Source organism: Ixodes scapularis, unplaced genomic scaffold, assembly GCF_016920785.2.
Source record: "Ixodes scapularis isolate PalLabHiFi unplaced genomic scaffold, ASM1692078v2 ptg001274l_1___fragment_1__unscaffolded, whole genome shotgun sequence".
NCBI lineage: Eukaryota > Metazoa > Arthropoda > Arachnida > Ixodida > Ixodidae > Ixodes > Ixodes scapularis.
Genome location: NW_024610129.1, coordinates 1,287,320 through 1,306,942, shown reverse-complemented (window position 1 = coordinate 1,306,942; position 19,623 = coordinate 1,287,320). Strand labels below are relative to the sequence as shown.

The 19,623-nt window shown below is 46.6% G+C and overlaps 1 protein-coding gene across 1 annotated transcript in view; it reads right to left on the bottom strand.

The window, feature by feature from the left end:
• LOC120841023 (ficolin-1-like) overlaps positions 1-19,623 on the bottom strand; it is a 124,394-nt gene that overhangs the window by 82,755 nt on the left and 22,016 nt on the right. The window contains exon 2 of the mRNA XM_042288212.1: positions 7,737-7,873. Coding sequence (XP_042144146.1) covers positions 7,737-7,873 — 137 coding nt within the window. The remainder of the gene's footprint in view (positions 1-7,736; positions 7,874-19,623) is intronic.

Here is a 19,623-nt window from a genome sequence, read left to right as displayed (position 1 = left end):
CGGTAAGCTCCTATCTACAGTGGCCAATGTGACTGTCGGTCCCCGAGAGCGATTGCGCTCTGGGGAAAAGACAACACTACGAAAGTATGACGGAAAGTACGTATATTTATAATGGAAGTTTAGCATAAAAAAAAAAAGACAGGCAAAATCGAAAAAAAAAAAAAAAAAACGCTATCCTTTTTTTACTGTTTAAATATATTACGGTTCCTGTAGAAACTGCCCTCTAAGTGGCGCGCTGGCATGAGCGCTAGAAGTTTTCGAGCTCGCAACGGCGCAGCTCCGTACACTTAACAGTTGTCGCAAGTCGCGGCTTTGACTGCATTCAAGTTGATCGAAAAGCGATTTCTGTGCCCGTGAAGCATCACTTCCAGCTGAGTGGATATCCGCTCTACAGAGATTAATTCAAGACGGCAATTGCAGCTTTGCGCGAACAGCACAAATAGAAAAACGAACACTACAATATAAATACTGGCTACGAAGGGCCATGCGGGAAAACAAACTCATGGCTTGGAACCACATTGGAGCGGCTCGATTTATTGGCTTTCAAATAATTATGGCATGATCGAGCGTCTTCTTTTTAATAAGAGATTCATCCCCTGAGCCATTAAAAATAGCCTCAGATGTATGACATTGCTGGAAAGAAATGAACATGTTCGGAATATTTTTTTTTTGCTTAGGGAGTCACCGAAAAATTCCGTACGTTCAAAACGACCACTATAAAAGACGGAAACGCAGGGCTCGGTAGTAGTGGTCGGGGTTGTGTGCTGTTGTATTCATGTTTGTATGTGCGATGCTTGTGTATGCGTTCAATATATGTTGACCTGATGTTTGTAGTGTGCGCAACGTGTCTACATGTGTTAGAGATTCCGAAGAAAAGGAAACGTAATTGTGGCGTAAGAAAATAAAAATATTTTTTTGTAAAACATTAATTGGGCGGTACCTAGCGCCACCTAGCCTAGCTACGTGCGATTACTCTGCTTGACCCTGCCATCTGGTGGCAAGCGATTTAACATCCTTTTACGCTACGCGGCTACGCCATAATTTCGTGTTACCGTGTTGAGATAAGCCAAGAGGTTGCTTCGGATTTGCTTATTTTTGAGAGCGGCTTTTGGTTTTGCGGGCGAATGATTTTCACTCCTCCGTGATGTGCGGTTGACGCAACGGTTGACGAAGGAATTGTGGCTCGAGGAATAGCAAAGGTAGGACATAAAGTGCGCGAACTGAGTGCCGGTTGTCTCCGTTGAACATCGCAGTGCTGACGATGAGAAGACTGAGTGACTGCATGCTTTCGAAACGTAAGTTTCTTTACCTGCAGGGGTAAAGAAACTTCGGAAATAAATACAGTTCGCGGAAAGCTCGTGTTACGTTTTTATTTCCTGCTCCTCTCGCTTCGTGCAATAGGCTTAGTGTTCTCGTTAAGCCTTACCGAGCTCGATTTGCTCGATTCGTGGCCGCCATAATGAGATGCAGTCGACGGAGGAACTTTTCCTCCCCTGCTTAAGGGACGAAAGTTTCTCCCTTTCTGAAGGAACATATGTGTCAAGAGCGTTCCTCCCTTTAGGGAGGACTATACTGACCCTTTTTTCTAAGAGTGTAACAAACAGTTAGTAAGAAAACATTGAAAAAAAAAACGTTCAAAATCGCACCCGAGAAACTAAGTTCAGCGGGGCGAAGAAACACACACGAGTCGGTCCCACGACACTGAAGTCTGGCAGGATGACGGCGTCCAGATGATGCTCGAATCTGTTTTTCCCTCTGTTACGCACATCCACGACGGCTGTGAGGAACAGTGGCTGTGCGAAAGAAAGTGAAGAATAGATTCGAGCAGGCGATGCGCGAGAAGGTAACCGAGACTATGCCTGAAGCTTCATATCGGGAGAGGAGGTTTCGAGGTAGTTTCTGCAGTTACTGAAACTTTCTCTTTCCCCATCCCTTTTTCAAAAGAGCACATCAGCCGGCGCTGACTTTTCATCTCGGGAGAAGCCCACTCTTCACAAACGGTTATAGTTGACAAGGAGGCTGACTTCGACCCAACTAGTCTCCGGGCAAAATACAAACACAAGTATATTTACCAACACGCTCGTTTTAATGTCAGTCTCCGGGCTTTGCTGTTTCCAAAAGAGATAGCCCTTTATAAAGACAGAATGAGCGGGTTGGTGGGGATAATTAAACTTAAACAGCCCCTTCTCGTTTTCTTCCTCAAGTTTAATAGATAACCCTTTGGTGCTATCGGATCTCCCCGGAGAGAGAGAGACAGCACGGCCGTTTCAAGGTAAGGATAGGGCGCTCGAAGCTGGGGCAAACAGGCGGTATCGTTTCACGCATGCACGGATGGCTGGTTTCAAATTTCCCCACATCGCTAACGAAACCGGCCCATCTTCGTGGGTGCGTCTGTGGGATTTCTGTCCCGCGCCGCCGGTTTTAGCGCGCACGCGGCGTTGTTTTGGCTGGCAGAACAGTTGTTGACCGTCGATATTGTAAGGCCATGGTGTCCTCATCCTTTCAGGCAACGATTCCTTTGCTTTCCCTTGTGCAATACTCTGACTGACTCCTCCTGGGTGGCTGTCACTGTTCGCCGCGTCAACGACACAATCGTACCATTTCACTCCTTGTGACACAGGGTGCGCTGCTCGCTTTACTGTCACGGGCCGTCCCATCTAACACAACGAGCGCGAAAGGTCGTGGTCATCTGCTGGCTCCGAAAGGGCGGGACGTTCATGCAGGCCAATGAGGGCCCCGAATCAATACGACGTCTGCCGACTCATACACGTTAAAAATTTACGACACCTGCTGGTCTGTTAAGAAGTGTTGCTTTCTCTTTTTGGAACTCCTCCCAATGTAGCTTGCCGCCTATAATAAAATTTAAATAATCAATAAATATAACAGGGTGGAAATACTGTATTTCATTTTTATGTGGGAACGTTGAAAAAAATAAAAAAAACTATTTCCAAGCTTTTGAAGACGCGCAATTCGTAAGTCCATTTCGTGCCGTAAAAACATGTTTTTGTACGATATTGATGCTTAAATATAAAACATACAAACAAAATATACACTTTCTAGACTTGATTTTCGCATAGAAAACTATCACATCTACATTTTAACAAAAAATAAAAAAAATAAAAAATGGGTTTTTTGAGAAAATCAATTTCAAAAATGGTACTTTTTGGTTTTCACATAACATTAACGTAAACGTACCGCAAAGAATATTTTATACAGCCAAGTTATTTTATAATACATATAAAGAACGTGTTTTGGGCTCTCCGTGGACATAAAAAGTATTGATGTAACCCAAGTAAATCGCCAGTAATTAATTGTCAAAGTTCGTCAACAATTGAACAAGGGGGCGTTTTTGACATTTTTACAGAAAAAAAGCAAAACGCCTAAAATTATTTTATGGTATTGGAGCCTTTTAAATGTGTCCACAGAGTGCTTTAAAAAAGATAATATAATGTGGACTGAACATCCACGGCGGGAGATCAAGCGAAACATCCGACCCACGACGGGTGTGAAAAACACTGCTTTTCGCCGCGGCCTCTTTAAAAATTCATAAGTCGCGAACAAAAAATCCGACGAACTTGCGGTCTGCGGCGACTGCGTTTTTAAAAACGGCGCCATAACATATATTTTTTTCATCAAAATTAAAAATTCGACCCTTTTTGCCTGCACGATTTGAGATGAAACCACCCATATATATATATATATATATATATATATATATATATATATATATATATATATATATATATATATATATATATATATATATATATATATATATATATATATATATATATAACTGAGAAGAAAAGAGAACCCTTGGTGAAAACAGCAACAACGGACGGTTTATTTTTTTACGTTTCGGCCGGCGTCCGGTCTACGTCAGTTTTCCGGATAAAGGCCGGACTCCGGCCGAAAGGCCGAGGATTAAACCGTTCGTTGTTGCTCTTTTCAGCAAAGATTTTCTTTTCTTCTCGTATGTATATATATATGTATATGGGTGATTTAATCTCCAATCGTGTAGGGAGAAATGATGGGTCCTAAAAGATTCCGTAAAAAATATACGTTCTTTTAAAATATGTTACTAGAACAACACTGCAAATTAGAACTGCAGAATTTGTTTTTTGTTTTTGAGATTTTGTTTATGAAAGGGCAGAAGGTAGGTCTGACGATTTCAGCTGTTATCACTTTTGACATATTTTAGAGTCTCGCAACGTTTAGATTATCTTTTTCACAACACTGGTATTTTTTTTACAGCTTTAATACTTTATATATCAGGGTTAAAGTACACTGGAAGTGTGTCTTTTTATTTCATTTTATAAAATAAGGATTCCTGAATCATGCATCTTTGACAATAATGGGCCAAGTTTTAATCGAGCTAGCTATCGATGTAAAATTATTTAGACACAAAAACATATCCATTGGAAGGTTCTATCCAAAAGCGCTGTTAGGGCGCAGACGTTTCACGTCAGGCGAATCTGGTTCCTGCGCACGCGCTGTGCCCACACCTCGTGAGGGCTTGTTTGTAAACAGCGCGTTGACCGATAGCGCATATCAATCATATAAACAATATCATCCATAACAACCATATGGACCATACAAACCAAATCAGCCGTACCAACCGTACGACCCGTCTCAACCATATGACGCGTACCCCATATTGCTATATGAAAATTCGCACGAAAAATGTAGGGACGCTTTACACATGCGACAGATTAGAACCGCCATTGCTGGGCTTCCCGAATCGAGATACCAAGCCACTAAAACGGGCTTTGACGAGCCTCGCCAAAGGTCAATGCTGGGGAGAAGGACACAGTCGAATCTAAAATTGCAATAACTTGCCCTGCGGTGGTAATGATGGAGCGAAGTGATCAAAATAAGACGAAACACAAAATGAAGGTCGGTTATGGCGGCACCCATGAACAGCTGCTGCATACCGTCTATACGCTGTTTTTTTTTAATAGGGACTATTTAGAAACTGTAATATTCTTAATTTAAGTATAGTTTAAAAGACACAACACTGTAAATATGAAAAGAAAAGCTAAAACTACAACATTGAACGTCATTTTAAGAAAATACGGTTTTTCATATATGAGAAGCTTTTTATGGGTTTTTATAAATGCAATAAAATTTATTTGAGATATATTGTCATATTAAGCAGTGCGTTTGAAAAGACATATTTGCACCTGCATTCTACGACGCTTACCTCCGTCATTTCGTTGTTCACTTAAGTATTAGTTATTTTTGTAACATGGTCATAGTTTTTATTGATTCTCGAGTGCACACACAGTTCGCCGAAACTTATGCATCGATAGTATTCATAGTATAATACGGTAAGGGGTTCTTCCGCACAGTCAGTTGGTTTACTTAGTAATCTACGGAAGTCTAAATCATATATAGGACGTTTAAAAAGTTTTCCGTTAACTAAAGGCTCCCGAAAGGAAACAAAAATCCAAACAATCTGGTTAAGACACGCCGGTCAAACAATACATTTGGCGTGATAAAGAAATTTAGAGCAATATTGACGGCGAGAGGTTTATTTGAAATTCTGCGTGCCAAGTCCATGACGTCACTGGTCCTTCCGGAATGGCCATCTCGGTCGTGAAGGCGAATCCGCTCCGCCGCTCCTCCCCGCGCCCGGAACGCCGAAAGAGAAAAAAAGTGGAAAGGAGGTGCTGCCGACTAAAGCGCAGACCGCATGGCGCGTTTTCTGCACGCGAAAACGCGACGCGCTATGAACGCTCGCGCGGAAGCTGACGCAGGGGCACCCGCATGCAGACAAAGCCAAGCACCGCCGGCCGCGCGTTATCAGCGTTGCCAGATAACAGCATTCTCAACACGCGATGTAAATGTTGACACAAATACTACAAAATGACACACGAACGGGTTTGTGTGACAAAAGGAGCGTCTTTTCAATTTTTATATGGAAAATAAAAATGCTTTTAAACACTTTGAAATGTGCTGAATACGAAACAGCGTACTGCGCAGGATCACGTGATAGTTCGACCGACCCTTATTGGGCGAGAGCCGCTTCGACGCCTCGGAGCGCGCGTCTTGTTCTGGGTCGGCTAGAAAGCAACGCTCCCGCGAAAACGCGCGGCCGCGCGCAGGAAATGACGTTGATTTGACGCCGATTTGACGCCGACGCGCCTGAATCGCGAGCAAAAACGCTCCATGCGGTCTGCGCTTAAATCGCGTCTCGCGCCGTCATTATGGGTGTCATTTTTTTTTTTTTCGCTTAAAATTTATTTCCTGATACGCGTGTCCCAACCGGACTGTTCAAAAAATATATTTTTTCAAGGGAGGGGGGGGGGGGGGGCGGGTGAGGGCCCTTTAGTCGAGCACCTGTGGGGAAAAAGCTTTCGTAGTAGGCGTTGCCGGAGGGAAGGCGGGGGGGGGGGGGGGGGGGGGGGGGGGGGGCTGCGGCAGCTACACGAGAGCGCGCGCTCGGCCGCCGCTGTCGTGTCAGGCGTTGCCGAGGGGGGGTGGGGCTGCGGCCCCTTCCGCTCCTCCCGGCACCGAGGAACATGACGGCGCCTGAGGCATCTATTTCGCCAGCGACCGCAACCTCGGCAGTTGCGAAACGTGGCCGACCACGCCAGTACTCTGCATATGAACTGAGGGAACGAAAGATAACATTTATGCTTTCGCATTCCCAACTCATAAGAAAGCTGAGGTGTCCTCGGAATTATATTTCTTCTCTCTCTTCTTTTTCCCGGGTTTCTTCTTCATTCCGAAGGTTTTTTTTTTTCCTTCTTCCGAGGGATTTTGGGTTGAGGGAAAAAACGGCTGAGGCATTGAAAGTGGCTTCGGGGGCCTCATTAAATGTCGGTTGCTAGTTGAAAGAACTCTACTACAGTGAACTATAGGTCACTATAACTGCACTGTCTGTCCTCGTGCCCACATGTTTTATTGTTTCGTGCTTTTCAAATCATCTTTACCAACCCGCTCAAAGTTAATTTTCGTTCTCTGGTGGTCTGGAGGTTTCCGCGTCGGATTAAAACACTTTCAAAGCTCCGGTTTGGTAGTGTTCGAACATCACAATCTGTCGGCCTCGAAGATTTTGGCGGCCGGGAGTCAACTTCTGACGAGGAGAGGTGTAAACACGCGCTTTTATGGGTTCGTTACGAAAGCAGAAAAAAGGGGATGTTTTTGTTGACGTCGGGTTTACGATAGCACAACAGGGCTCCCCTATCAAGAGTGATGGAAATAAAGCTATTATTATTATTATTATTAAGCTCCATTTAGTGAATGTTGATGGCGAAGAAAGGTTTTTGGCACATTTACTCAAATTCAAGCTTTAAACTCAGCAGATAATTGCGAAACGTGCTCATTCGTCGTAACGACGTTTGAACAGTATTTGGTTAGTCTGCCAGAGTATGGAAATTGTTGCACGCCGTAGATGAGAAATGTTTCCAGTGGAGTACGAATGCTAACCTGCGGTTTTTAGGGTGAGCCACGCAGTGCATAGCAATACACGAACTCGTAAAGATATATGATAATGATCCAGTTTGAACGGCCTGACGTGGAGACTGAATCAAGGATCCCGGGGTTCTGCAGCTGGAGCCTCCAATTCACGTGCTCTTAGTTGTGGTGCATTAACACAATCAACTACTGACACCCCTTAAAATTGTTGCACTGCCCCTTTTGAACGATCTTGCCTGTTCATCAAAATAAAAAGGGCAAAGATATCTTTAAAAGTGCAATTTGTATTCTCTCCTCTATGAGGAGATACTTACTGTCCATCCGCCGCCATCGGTCTCCATGTCACATTCCACGTCTACTGATTTGTCGCGAGGATAAATTGTATATTTTGTTTTCGTGCTGCTGCGTTCCCTCATTTTTATCTGGGAACAGCTTACCGTTCGATTTCCAGCTGAAAAAGAAAGGTGCGTAAAGCAGACATTACTTATCAAAGTTTCAAGGAGAGGGACTTCGTAAAAATCCGCCGGTGGTTCGGCCAGCGGTGCGGTACATCGGTTGTTAATTTATCACAAAAGGTCAGACATGCGAAGTGAGCGACGCAGGAGAACTTTGCTAAAATTTCAAACATTAAAAACGCGGGTCTTGTATATTATTTCGCATAGGAAACAAACGCGCGCGTACACACAGACTAAACCCTTGAAACAAAGTTGTACAAAATACTCAATAACAGTATTTAAGTTACCAAATACCTGCTTCATAAAGTATTTAAACTACTACTCAAGTTACGTACACTGTAAAGTATATGGAGTAGAGTACAAACACTTGAAGATACATCCGCGTTGCGTAATTTTTATCGACGTCTATGACAAACACAATTATACAGTTGAGAAAATCTTGTTTACCAGAATGATTTATTTGCACGCGACAGCATAAAACGACAAAAAAAAAATCGTAGGGCTATTCTATGCAGTCCAACTATAAGGAGCATGAAATCACTGATACAAGTTACACACCATTTATGGGACAAAAGAAAGGTCGCTTTAGCTATAGTGACATTGCTGAATATCACTTCTTGTGGCGCCATTAGACCCATCTTTTGAGGGGACACTACCACTCCCCAACGTTTTTTAATAGTTTGCCAGGGGATTAATATAGTGTCAGAAAACTACAGAATCAATATTTTTCTACAGCGTCACATATATTTTGAATGAAGTCAAAATACGCAACTGCTCAAAACCAAAACCGAAACTGGATTGGGAGGAAGAAGAAATATAGAGGAGAAAGTTACCGAAAGGCACGTGGATGTGCAACTTTTTTTTTTTTCAATCAACTTGTTTACAGTCTTTTAGAAGCTACGAAAAAAATGGGCATCATATTTTTGTCAACTCTTTGTATGAGTGAGTGCCTTGAATGAGCCATAAATTTGATTATCTTTGGTGGTTGTGTCTAAACCATAGAAAACGGCACGTGTCCACGAAGAAGAGAGTGAGCGGGAATCAAACCGGCCACTTCTCGATCGGCGGTTTTCGGGTGGAAAGATAATTACTTTCGAGCCGCAAATTGTGTTTTGTGTAATTGAGGTTTTATATGTCATGTAAAAATAACAAATAAAAACCTTCGCCACCTTAAATACCCTGTCAGTGTTCCTTTAACTACAATTCATAATCCCTAAATGGGGAGTTCACTATAAACGAACACGGGATACTGAAATGAGTGAATGAAAACAAAGAGAGCCCACATATAATAGCCATGGCACTGGTCACACCTTCTTCAAGTCGGTTGCGTTCAGACAGAAAGGCACTCAACGTTAGGGTATGCTTTGCTGGCATTTTAAGAGGTCATCCTGCTCGCGGTTCGTTTCCTCCAGTTTTCTGCTTATCAATGTTCGCTCACAGACTGTTCGCGAGAGCAATGGGTGCTAGACTGACGGCAAAAAGAAAATAAATAACAAATAAAAAACATTGACGTTTTTCTGTAGCGGGGTCAAATATACAAAAAAAAAACAGTGTCTTCTTTTTGTCTCCGTAGTATAAAAGAGTTGCAGTGTAAAAAAGTACTGTACATCAATACGTTATTTTTTTTGCATTAGGCAATAGAGGGCAGCATCTGCAATCAGCGAAACATGGAAAAATATGTCACACCTTTTGTTATTTAAACAATAAAGATTAAATCTAGCACTTTCACCGTCACATACCGTAAAAACCCGCATATAATACGAACCCGCGTATAATACGAGGCATGATTTGAGGACCGCGAAGAAAAAAAAAAGTTTTATCCGCGTATAATATGAAACAATTTAAGGACCGCGAAAATATTCCGCCTAAAATGCAACCCAGGAAGTCTTAAGAAAAACGTATATTTGCGTCGTAATTGAACCTTAATCACTGTCATCACTTCCATCAGACTCCTTGTCCGATGCCTCCTCCCTCAGGCAGTCGTCTTTAGTGCCGTCGAGCACATTTGAAATTCCGTACTTCTTGAAAGAGCGAGCGACGGGCGTGCACCGACGCAGTGAAAGCCCGGCGTGGCGTATAATGCGAACAACCCATTGTACCCAATGTCGGCTCATCAAAGTTTTCTGGCCCTCTCTTGCATCAGCTTGATGTCTACGGCGACGTGCCGTTCACGTTCCTCTTTTACAAAGTCGCCGAGACTTGCCTCGACGTCGGCGAGCACGCCATTTTTTGGGCCTCCAAAGCTTCTTCTCGTTCCGTTGCACGGGAACAGAGCTTGCTTTCGTCGTCTCCATCCGCGGATGCCGCCTTCATTTTCGGCGAATTGTCGCCCGGCAGCACTGTTGCCGATGTCTTCCGCAACCAAAATTACTTTTCTTTATGAAGGCGGCTGAGCATCGTTTTCGGCGATTCGCGCCGACGCCATTGCCTAGCCTGACCGTGGATACATGGTGGCTTCTCGGACATTGTGATTTTAATGATGATGATGATAGCTGTTTTGAACGCCATATTGCTACGAAACCGAAACCACGTCAAACTGCGTCAGATCGCGCCTCATAGAAGCTGAAAATTGTTGGGACCCACGTATAATACGAACCGAAAATTTTACATGGCAAAATTTGAAAAAAACCTCGTATTATATGCGGGTTTTTACGGTAATTAAGAATCAATAGCAAGAAAACGGCAAGGGATTGAACTCCATTGGCATGGGGTGGGAAGTTATTATATTATAGGTAGCAAAATATAACCACACCGAAAACCAGCAGGCTGTTTTGACGCTGTGCTAATTTGGCAAGTGCTCTTCTGTCACTGTGCTGTTTGAACGCCGTTTTCTTCTGACGCCGTGCTGTTGAGACGCGTACTGTTTTGACGCGTCCTGTTCTGTCGCTGCGCACTTTTGATGCCGCACTGTTTTGACCTTGTTTGCTGTTTTGTCGCGTGCTATTTTGTCGTGTGCTGTTCTGTCGCTTTCCCGATTTTTCGGGAAACTTGGACGTCAGCGCACACGTTTTACAGCGGCGAGGCCCCGAAACATGGTTTTCAAACCCGGCAAGAAAAGAAGCGGCAGCTCGAGGAAAGCGAGGAGCACGAGCGGACATTCCATCGCTCGGGAGAAGTGTGTTTGGGCGTCTCGCCGCAGCGAGGCGCCTGTCACGTGGCTTTCCTCTCATCCGCTGTCTGCTGCCCTACCTTTTCAATTTCCGCGGCCGCTTCTCGTGGCTATCTGCCAGGCTTTGTCAGTATAGAGAAGGATATGCTTTTAGACATGGACTTCTAGCGCGAGGGCTCTATCTGCAGAAGAGCGCTTCAAAGCAGCGACCTTGAGCTCTCGTGCTTTTACCATTGGCCGCATTCAAAGATTAAGCGTGAACGGATCGTAGGGAGTATTCATTGGCGGCCATAGTTGTATGCGCGACTGCTGAGCGCGTGCTGACGGTGAGCTTCCGCAGTTCTTTTGCAACTTGAATTCTGCATCATCAAGACTGCCGTTCTTAGCAGCCTATTATTGTGAGCTCGTTCTCAGCATGCCCTCCTAACATGGTACTCAAATATGTCGTCCAGCGAAGTCAGTCAGCACCGCAGAGAAGAGCTCATGTTGACTCGCGTCGTGATTCTTTCTTTCCGGTTATTATCGGCCACTGCCGCAATATAGCTTTCCAGGGGAACCCAGGAGACCTTGCAACGAAGAGAATTCTGGGGCTGTTCGGACGTACGCCCGTGCCAGACTCGAACGCTTTGCATATCCTGGTGGCGGCACTATTCATTCTTTCCTCTCATTAAAAGCTCACAACACACACAAAAAAAAAATAAAGCGAAGGGAAAAGAATGTTATCACTTATTCTGTCTTGCTTTGATAAGAAGAAAAAGCAGCGGACGAGAACGGACGTATTTTTGGCGTTCCCGATATGCTCGGCCCCAAGGAACGTTTATGACTGCCTAATCCAGTTCTAAACTCAACGTGGATTGTCGGGGGGGGGGGGGGGGGGGGGGGGGGGGGGGAGGCAACCCCGGAGAACCCGAATGAGGTGAGCGGCACTTCCAGCGTTTTTTAAACAAACCCATGGCAATATAAAGAGATGGACATGAACGCCGGTTGTCAAGATGGGCTCACCGCCACTGCCGCGGAGATTCCGACGAGTCAAACGGTGGGTATGGCCACCATTCTCAAGCCCCCGACGTTTCAAGTACCAGAATACTTTGTTTTTAGTGAGTCAACACAACCATCTCTAAACCAGCCAGGCTCCGATGAGCAAGTTTTAAAGGCCGATCCTCTCGAGTATATCAAAATAACATCTCATTGAAATTCTGAAAAATATCCTCGGAGACTCGCATAATTCCGTGCCCCCCCTTCCCCCCCCCCCCCAAAAAAAAAAAAAATAAGCGGGCCGAGCCGCGTAAAAGGCACTTCAAAAAGAAATCGAAGCCAAGATGGTGACAGATCTCCCGGAAAAGCACAGAGAAACGAAGTGCGATTCTAGCGCCGCCGTGGTGGCTGCGGAAAGCAGAACGTCACTCTTCAAGAACGCAGAGTCGGGGAGTGGCGCTCTGGCGAACCCTACCGAAGAAAAAGAAGACGAGTGGAAGACAATCATGAGCAAGAGGAAAAGGAAGTGTCTCCACCGAGGTTCAGCTCAGCTTCAAGCACCTCCGCGACCCAAAACTCCGAAGAAGTGGCAGTACGAGTACAAGATCCGCCTGGCGCGATCTAGAGTCTCAGTCAAGACGCTCCTACCAAAACTGGAGATACATCTGCAAGGCACAGAAATAGCCACTGCATTCTCTATGCACCTCATCGAAAAGGCCAACACGATCTCGGTCCGCGTGGACTCGAAAGAATCGACCGAATGACTTGAAAAGTTTAGGGTGGTCACCATCAAGGAACAGAAAATCCCGTCCAGGTGTTTAGAACCTATGGCCCTACCTACAGCAAGGGTGTTATCTATGATGTCTACCCCCTCCAAGAGGACCATCAAGATGACACGCTGAATATCGAGATTGAATTCGAGAAGATTCACGTAGTTGCGGCTCGCCGGCTCGGAAAATCATATACTGCAATCCTAACATTTGACGGTGGGAAACTATTATGATGCGTGGTCTACGGGAAGAGGTTCATGCGACTGTCCCCCTTCAAGCCAAAAGCGGTTACATCCAGCAACTGCCACCGCACCGGCCACAAGGCCGAGATCTGTCCCAACGATTCTGTGTGCCCGCGCTGCGGAACTCAAAACCCAGCCCCGACCAGCCCTACGCAGGAACCTGCGTGCCGACATTACCCCTTTCTGCCAAAGGTGCAAGAAGAAGGGCCATCTTTGGACGAACCGCCAATGTCCGACGGGGCAAGGAATCAACAAGAAGATGAGAGAGGAAGTTTATAGCTACCGAGAGCAGCGCATGCTCCAGGAACAACAGCAACTGCTTCAACAGCGGCAGCACCAGAGGCAGCCCCAGCAACAACAAGCCGAAGCCGAAGTCAGGGCAAACAGAGTCCCGATCTCCCCAAGCGGCTCCTTGTGGATCAACAAAGCGATGCAAGGCACAATGCCCTCACCGCCATCCAACTTGACGGCCAAAATTCAAGAACTACGCAGCAAGTTCAACTTCCCGAAGGCTGAGCTGGACAACGTTCACGCGGCGCTCAAGGCACAGCAAGAGGAAGACAAGAAACACTAGTCGATCTGGACTCAGGCCAGATCACTCTGCAGCCTGTCCCCACAATAGCATGATAAGGGTTCTCAAGTGGAACTGCCGGAGTCTCGGCCAGCGAGCAGCTGAGCTACGACTAAAACTACTGGACGTACCCGACGAGCACCCTGACGTTCTTTTACTTCAAGAAGCTCACTCCATACAATTCAAATTTTGGCAGTATTTATGCTACCCACGCCCTACGATCACCCCAGTGACAAGACAGACAGACCTGTCATCCCCCTCCAAACCAAGTTATGCAGTGGCCTACATGCGCAGCGTTTGGCCTCAGCACCAAATTGAACCCAGGCAGTTTTGCACTGAAAATCAAGAAGTCATCGCGGTGCGAACCTCGGTCCATAAGCACCACAACATCATATTCGTATCGGTCTACTACAGGCCGGGCATCAAGAAGGTCGACCACGGGTGGATCGCTCACCTACACCATTTGTACCCGAGAGACCAGAAGCTGTACGGCGGAGATTTTAATCTTCAACACACTGCTTGGGGCTACAATTACCAGACGCAAAGAGGGACGATCTGCTGGGCGGAATGCAGACATTTCGACTTCATCTCGTTAATAAGCAAGGCGCGAAGACCAGGATGGCAGCTAGAGCCGGGCAAAAGGACACCTCGCCCGACATGACTTTAACTTCGAACACGTTCACGCATCATCGCAAATGGAAATGCCTCCCGGACAACTTGTGTAATGGCCACTTCACGATAGCAATCAAGTTCCCGCCAAGTCGTTAATTGAAGGACGGCACGATAAAGATGATAAATATCGTGCACTGGGATAAATTCAGAAAAATTCCTACAGGAGATGACTTCGTAGACTCCGGCTTTGAAGATCTCCTGCACAGCGTGCTCCAGGGAGCCATTATAGAATGCAGCGTGGAAGAAGACGCCCCTAGACCCGACCTTAATCTTCGCAAGATCTGGGCTAAGCGGCTTCAGTCGGTACAAAAGTACCGCAACGGTCGGAAGATCCCTGCAGCTCGCCATGATATCACGAGGGCTATGGTGGAGGCTAAAGGAAATTCCTCCGTAATTCCCATTCCCAAACCAGGAAATGCCAAGGGAAATATCGGCAATTACAGACCCATGTCGATGACTTCCTGCGTTTTCCAAACCATGGAAAGGATGGTACTCACTTGCATGAAATGGTTTCTGGAGTCTACCAGCGCCTTCCACCCTGCACAGAAGGGCTTTCGCCCCAGCCTAGGCACACAGAAAAGCCTGATTCTCATTTCGGCCGGCATCATCTGAAGCAAAGAAAGCAAGCTCGAACACTCAGACGCAATCGTTGCTCGACATCAAAAGCATTCGACTCTTTACCCCATGAATCGATCAATTGAGAAGCAAGGACACCGGGACTAACAAGCATAACCTTGAATTTCATCAAAAGTTTCTTAGAAGGGAGAACATACACAATGGTTTGTGGTCTTTTCGAGAGGGTTAACACGCGAGTGAACCGGATCGGAGTCCCCAAGGTTCTGCACTCTCGCCGACCTTATTCAACATAGTCATGGCCACCCTGCGGCACGAACTCGTCAAGATAAAAGATTTAGGATTCACGGTGTATGCCGACGACGTTACCATCCTGTCGAAGAATCACATGAGCATAGCTGCGCAGCAAGAATCTTTACAAAACGTACTGGACGTGATTGAAGCTCATCTGGCCCGGGTCGGGGATAAATGCTTCACCAGAAAAGACCAACTACATCGTCATAGCATCGAAAGCACTTCAAGACAATAAGATCGCTGAGCAGATGAACCTCATACTTGCGCGGAAAAAAATCCAGCCATCTCCCTCGATCAATATATTGCGAATCACGATCGAGGAGAACGCATCTGCCTACGCTTAACTAGAATACACCATCGAACACTGCAGCTCGGCACTTTATGTCATTAGGCGAATATGCAGTGCCCGAGGAGGTGCAACAGTAGCCATTGCCGAAGGGATGTACACGGCCCTTGTAGTATCGCGAGTGTGCTATGGTGCCAGGCACTTCTGGCTCAGGAAGGGACAGTGGCAAAGACTGGAAACCCTTAACAACCAGCCAAGACGGGAGATCACGGGTCTGCCGAAGTTTACCCCCCGGGGTGAGCTCTGGACTTTAGCCGGCATCAATGATCTGTACGACGTTGTAAAGGCTCGCATGGATGACCAGGACGAAAGGCTTGAGTTCACAACCCAAGGCAGGGCCATCGTTGAACTTCTAAGAAAGACTACTAATTACCTTCCAAACTCTCCGCTAGTCTTCCTTCTCGGAAAGACCTGACGGAGGTCACCTACAGCAAGCCCTTACCCCGCGAGGGAGACGCCGAGCAAGTTGCAAGACGAGCCAAGGCGCACATCAAGCTAGTTGAAAGCTAGGACCGGAACCACACTGTTGCTGCCTAAACGGACATGGCAAGCGTCGAGAGACCGATACCCTGAAAGTCGGTCGCAGTCGATTTCCCTGCTTTAAACAGAAATCATCACCAAAATATCCCAGCCAAGTCCTCTACAAAGCAAGAAGAACTACATGCTACTTCGTGCTGTTCACTTGGCGCCTGTAAATGCATCATTAACTCTGAAAGCATACCAGGGAATCTTTGGATATTCTCGGATTCACAGGATGCCGTCAAGGAGTGCAGAACCCGAAACAGTCCTTGCAGACTTATCCGCCATATCAAGCATATTGTCTCGCAACTTGCAAATAGAGGTGTACAAGCAAGAACTGGATGGGCCCATGCCGGAATCCCAGGAAATGAAGGAGCAGATCGAATTCCCCGTCCCGTGTTTTTTAAATCCGGGCAAGTAGAGCTGCTTCCAGTACCACACGACCACGGGTAATTCACGGCTTGCGACCCAGTACCGACCCCATTCGACTACGCGGCGAGTACGATCCCAGAGAAGCCAGGATCCGAATAAGGGAAAAATACAGAACAAAACTAAAATCCCTGCAGACCCTGATCCCCTTCCCAGGAAGGATTTCGGTCGAAGGGCGAGAGTACTTCTACTAAGAATAAGGGCTAAAGCGACAATAGACCCGGCCAGAATTGCGACCTGGGGAAAAAGGTAGAAATCCGACCATTGCAAGAGGTGCGACACGGGCCTGAAGCACGACATGGCCCACATACTGTGGGACCGCCCTGCACTCGAGGAAGCAAGGAATAAACATCGATACCAAGACATCGCTACACTTAAAGGTTGGGTCACCCTCCCGGACAGGAACAAGACAAAAGACGGGTGTTACGAAGCCTCCCAGACATTGTTTTCGAGGCCAAGCAGGACATCCACATATACTTGCCTAACTCCTTAATCCTCATGCCAGCGCCCAGCCCTCGGAGTCACCGGCGCACTCTTTCTTACCCCAACCCTCTATTTGGTATTAAACGCTTTCCAAACCAAACCATGTCTTGCTTTCCGTCTGCCTTCTCTGCGTTCTGCAATCACGAACTGTTCAACCAACGTAAACTTTGTCTTCGCTTCTTGGATAATTTTACGTGCCGTACATCCGAGGGTCACAACGCGTACAGCAATTGCGGGGGAATTATATATCTCCGGAATGTTCTCTTACATTGACTCTTGGGCGATAACAGATGTTCGGGACTCTTCCGTCACACCCTGCATCCAAGCAGTCAATATAGTAAACTGGTCTGCATGGGACCAGTACATTACGGTGACTGCTTGGACGCTAAAACAAGATTAGAGCTCACAGACCCAGGTTGGACTGGGCACTCCGCTATATTACTACGGTGCCTGATGTGTTTCGCGTCCTATCCTGCCCATACATCGAAAATGGACCTGAAATGGCAATACATGGCGCCAGAGAAGCGGGAGTGCTATGCTGTCGGAGGTCGCGATCCTTGCGGTTGGCCTTCTAAATGCTGGCGAAAAGTACAAGCATACGCGAGTGTCACTGTCTTCGCGGCGTCCCAACTCGTGGCTGCCGGAGCTTCCGTGGTCTGTCACCAGCAGCAGAACAGGCGTCTGCCACATACACCCCCGCTGCTGAGACGCCGTCAGGATCACGACCGGCGACAGCATGACACTTAAATGACGTCATCAGGCATAAACCAAGGGACCACTTTTTTTACGCGAAAACCAACTCCCGCCCAGCTTTTTTTTAGTCTGTGTTGTCACGTGACATGACCCGCCGTAGTAATTCGGATCCATTTGGGTGAGACTTGGAACAGTCAGGAGGTGACAGTGGGTGACAGTTAAACGAGTGCTGTCGTCACCATTGACCTATTAGCCTAGGTGAACATATACTCATGGTGGAAGTTAGCTAATGAACTAAACTATGTTAATTAACCTTTTATTTTTTGCTATTACGGGTCAGGTTGCAACTGCATTATTGACATCAATTAATATTAGAGGGCAATCCAACAAAAAGCTGAAAAAAAGTAATCCTTTCCACTATGATAATCAATAAAGTTTCACGTGCTCTAATACGATTTAAAACGCGCGCCAAAAGCGCTCGGCAAGCCCTGCCCACAACGGCGCTTGAAAGAGTGACGCAGTCGTTTCAATGATGTCGCCATGATATCGGCGGCATGTCCTTAGTGGGTGCGCAGACGACAAAAGCGACGATGTGTCTAAAATGACTGCGGGATTTTTTTTATTGTGCGAAATTTGCACACAATTTTTAAATCAGCGTAAAAACGTAAATTTGAATTAAATAATATTGAAACTGCATTAACGTTTTGGCATTTTTTTTAAATTGGTTTCACCTCTAATTGTATTCTCGTCCATACAGCAATCGCAACATGACCAAACCAATAACACAAATATATAACTAACATATTTGAGCTATTCACTCAACTTACCATGACGATTGTCCTCTCATCTAATGTGCGCCGTGACAACACCTCCTAGATAAGAAAGCCTAAGTGCTTTCCTGGGTCAGCAAAGAAGGCCACCAGAGGTCAGAAATTGGACACGACTACGGCGTCACCGTTCGGCTTACAGTCGGGTTCTCATTGATTGGACACGAGTTCCAGATGACTGCTGACGCCGTACTCGTGTCCAACCTCTGGCCTAAAGTGGCCTCCTTTACTGACGCAAGAAAGCACTTAAGCTTTCTTATTAGGAGGTGCTGGCCGTGCCTGATAAATAGTGAAGACGACACTCGTTTAAACTTCACTGATCTTTGTTTTGTTTCTTGGAGTTAAATCTAAACCCCCTGTATGAAACTCGTTTCAGATACTAGTAATATGACGACAGAAAATTTAAGTGCAAGTAAGTTATACTGTCAATAAAAAACGGTCATAGATGAGTTGTCTATAAACTATAAAGACCTCAGGGGCTGCTTGTCTATAAACTCCTGTTTACGGTAGTATTAAAAAAGTGAAAGCCGTTTACAACTCCCTGTAACCCCGAATTGGAGCTCAGCTCTTGAGGAGGATGAAGGAAGGGTACTCCTCCCCTCATTCTTTAATATTCTCCGGGGGGTCACCTGACCTAGGAGGGAGGGGGTCACGTGACCTCGGGGGGTGTCGCGTGACTTCGGGGGGGAAGGGAGGGGGGGTCACGTGACCTCGGGGAGGGGCCACGTGACCTGAGGGGTAACGTGACCTTGAGGTGACCTTGAAAGGGGTCATGTGACCTCGGGGGGTCACGTGACTGGGAGGGGTCACGTGACGTGGGGGTGATCTTGAGGGGTCACGTGGGGTCATCTTGGGGTCACGTGACCTTGAGGTGACCTCGGGGTCGCGTGACCTTAGGTTGACCTGGGGTCACGTGACCGTGGATGACCTTGGTAGGGGTCGCGTGACCTTGGGGTGACCTTGGGGGGTCACGTGGCCTTGGGGTGACCTTAGTTACGCCGACGGCGACGGCGACACCGCTCAAGCCGGACACGGGCGCCTAAGAGCTGCACTCTAAAAATGAAAGCCGTTTACAACTTAACTCCCTGTAACGCCGAATTAGAGTGCAGCTCTTGAGGGGGAGGAGGAAAGGGTACTGAAGGTCCCCTGTTCTCGGGGGGGGTCACGTGTGGGGTCACGTGACCTCGGGGTAGGGGGGGTCCACGTGGGGGTCACGTGACCCCCCCCCCCCGAGGGCCCGTGA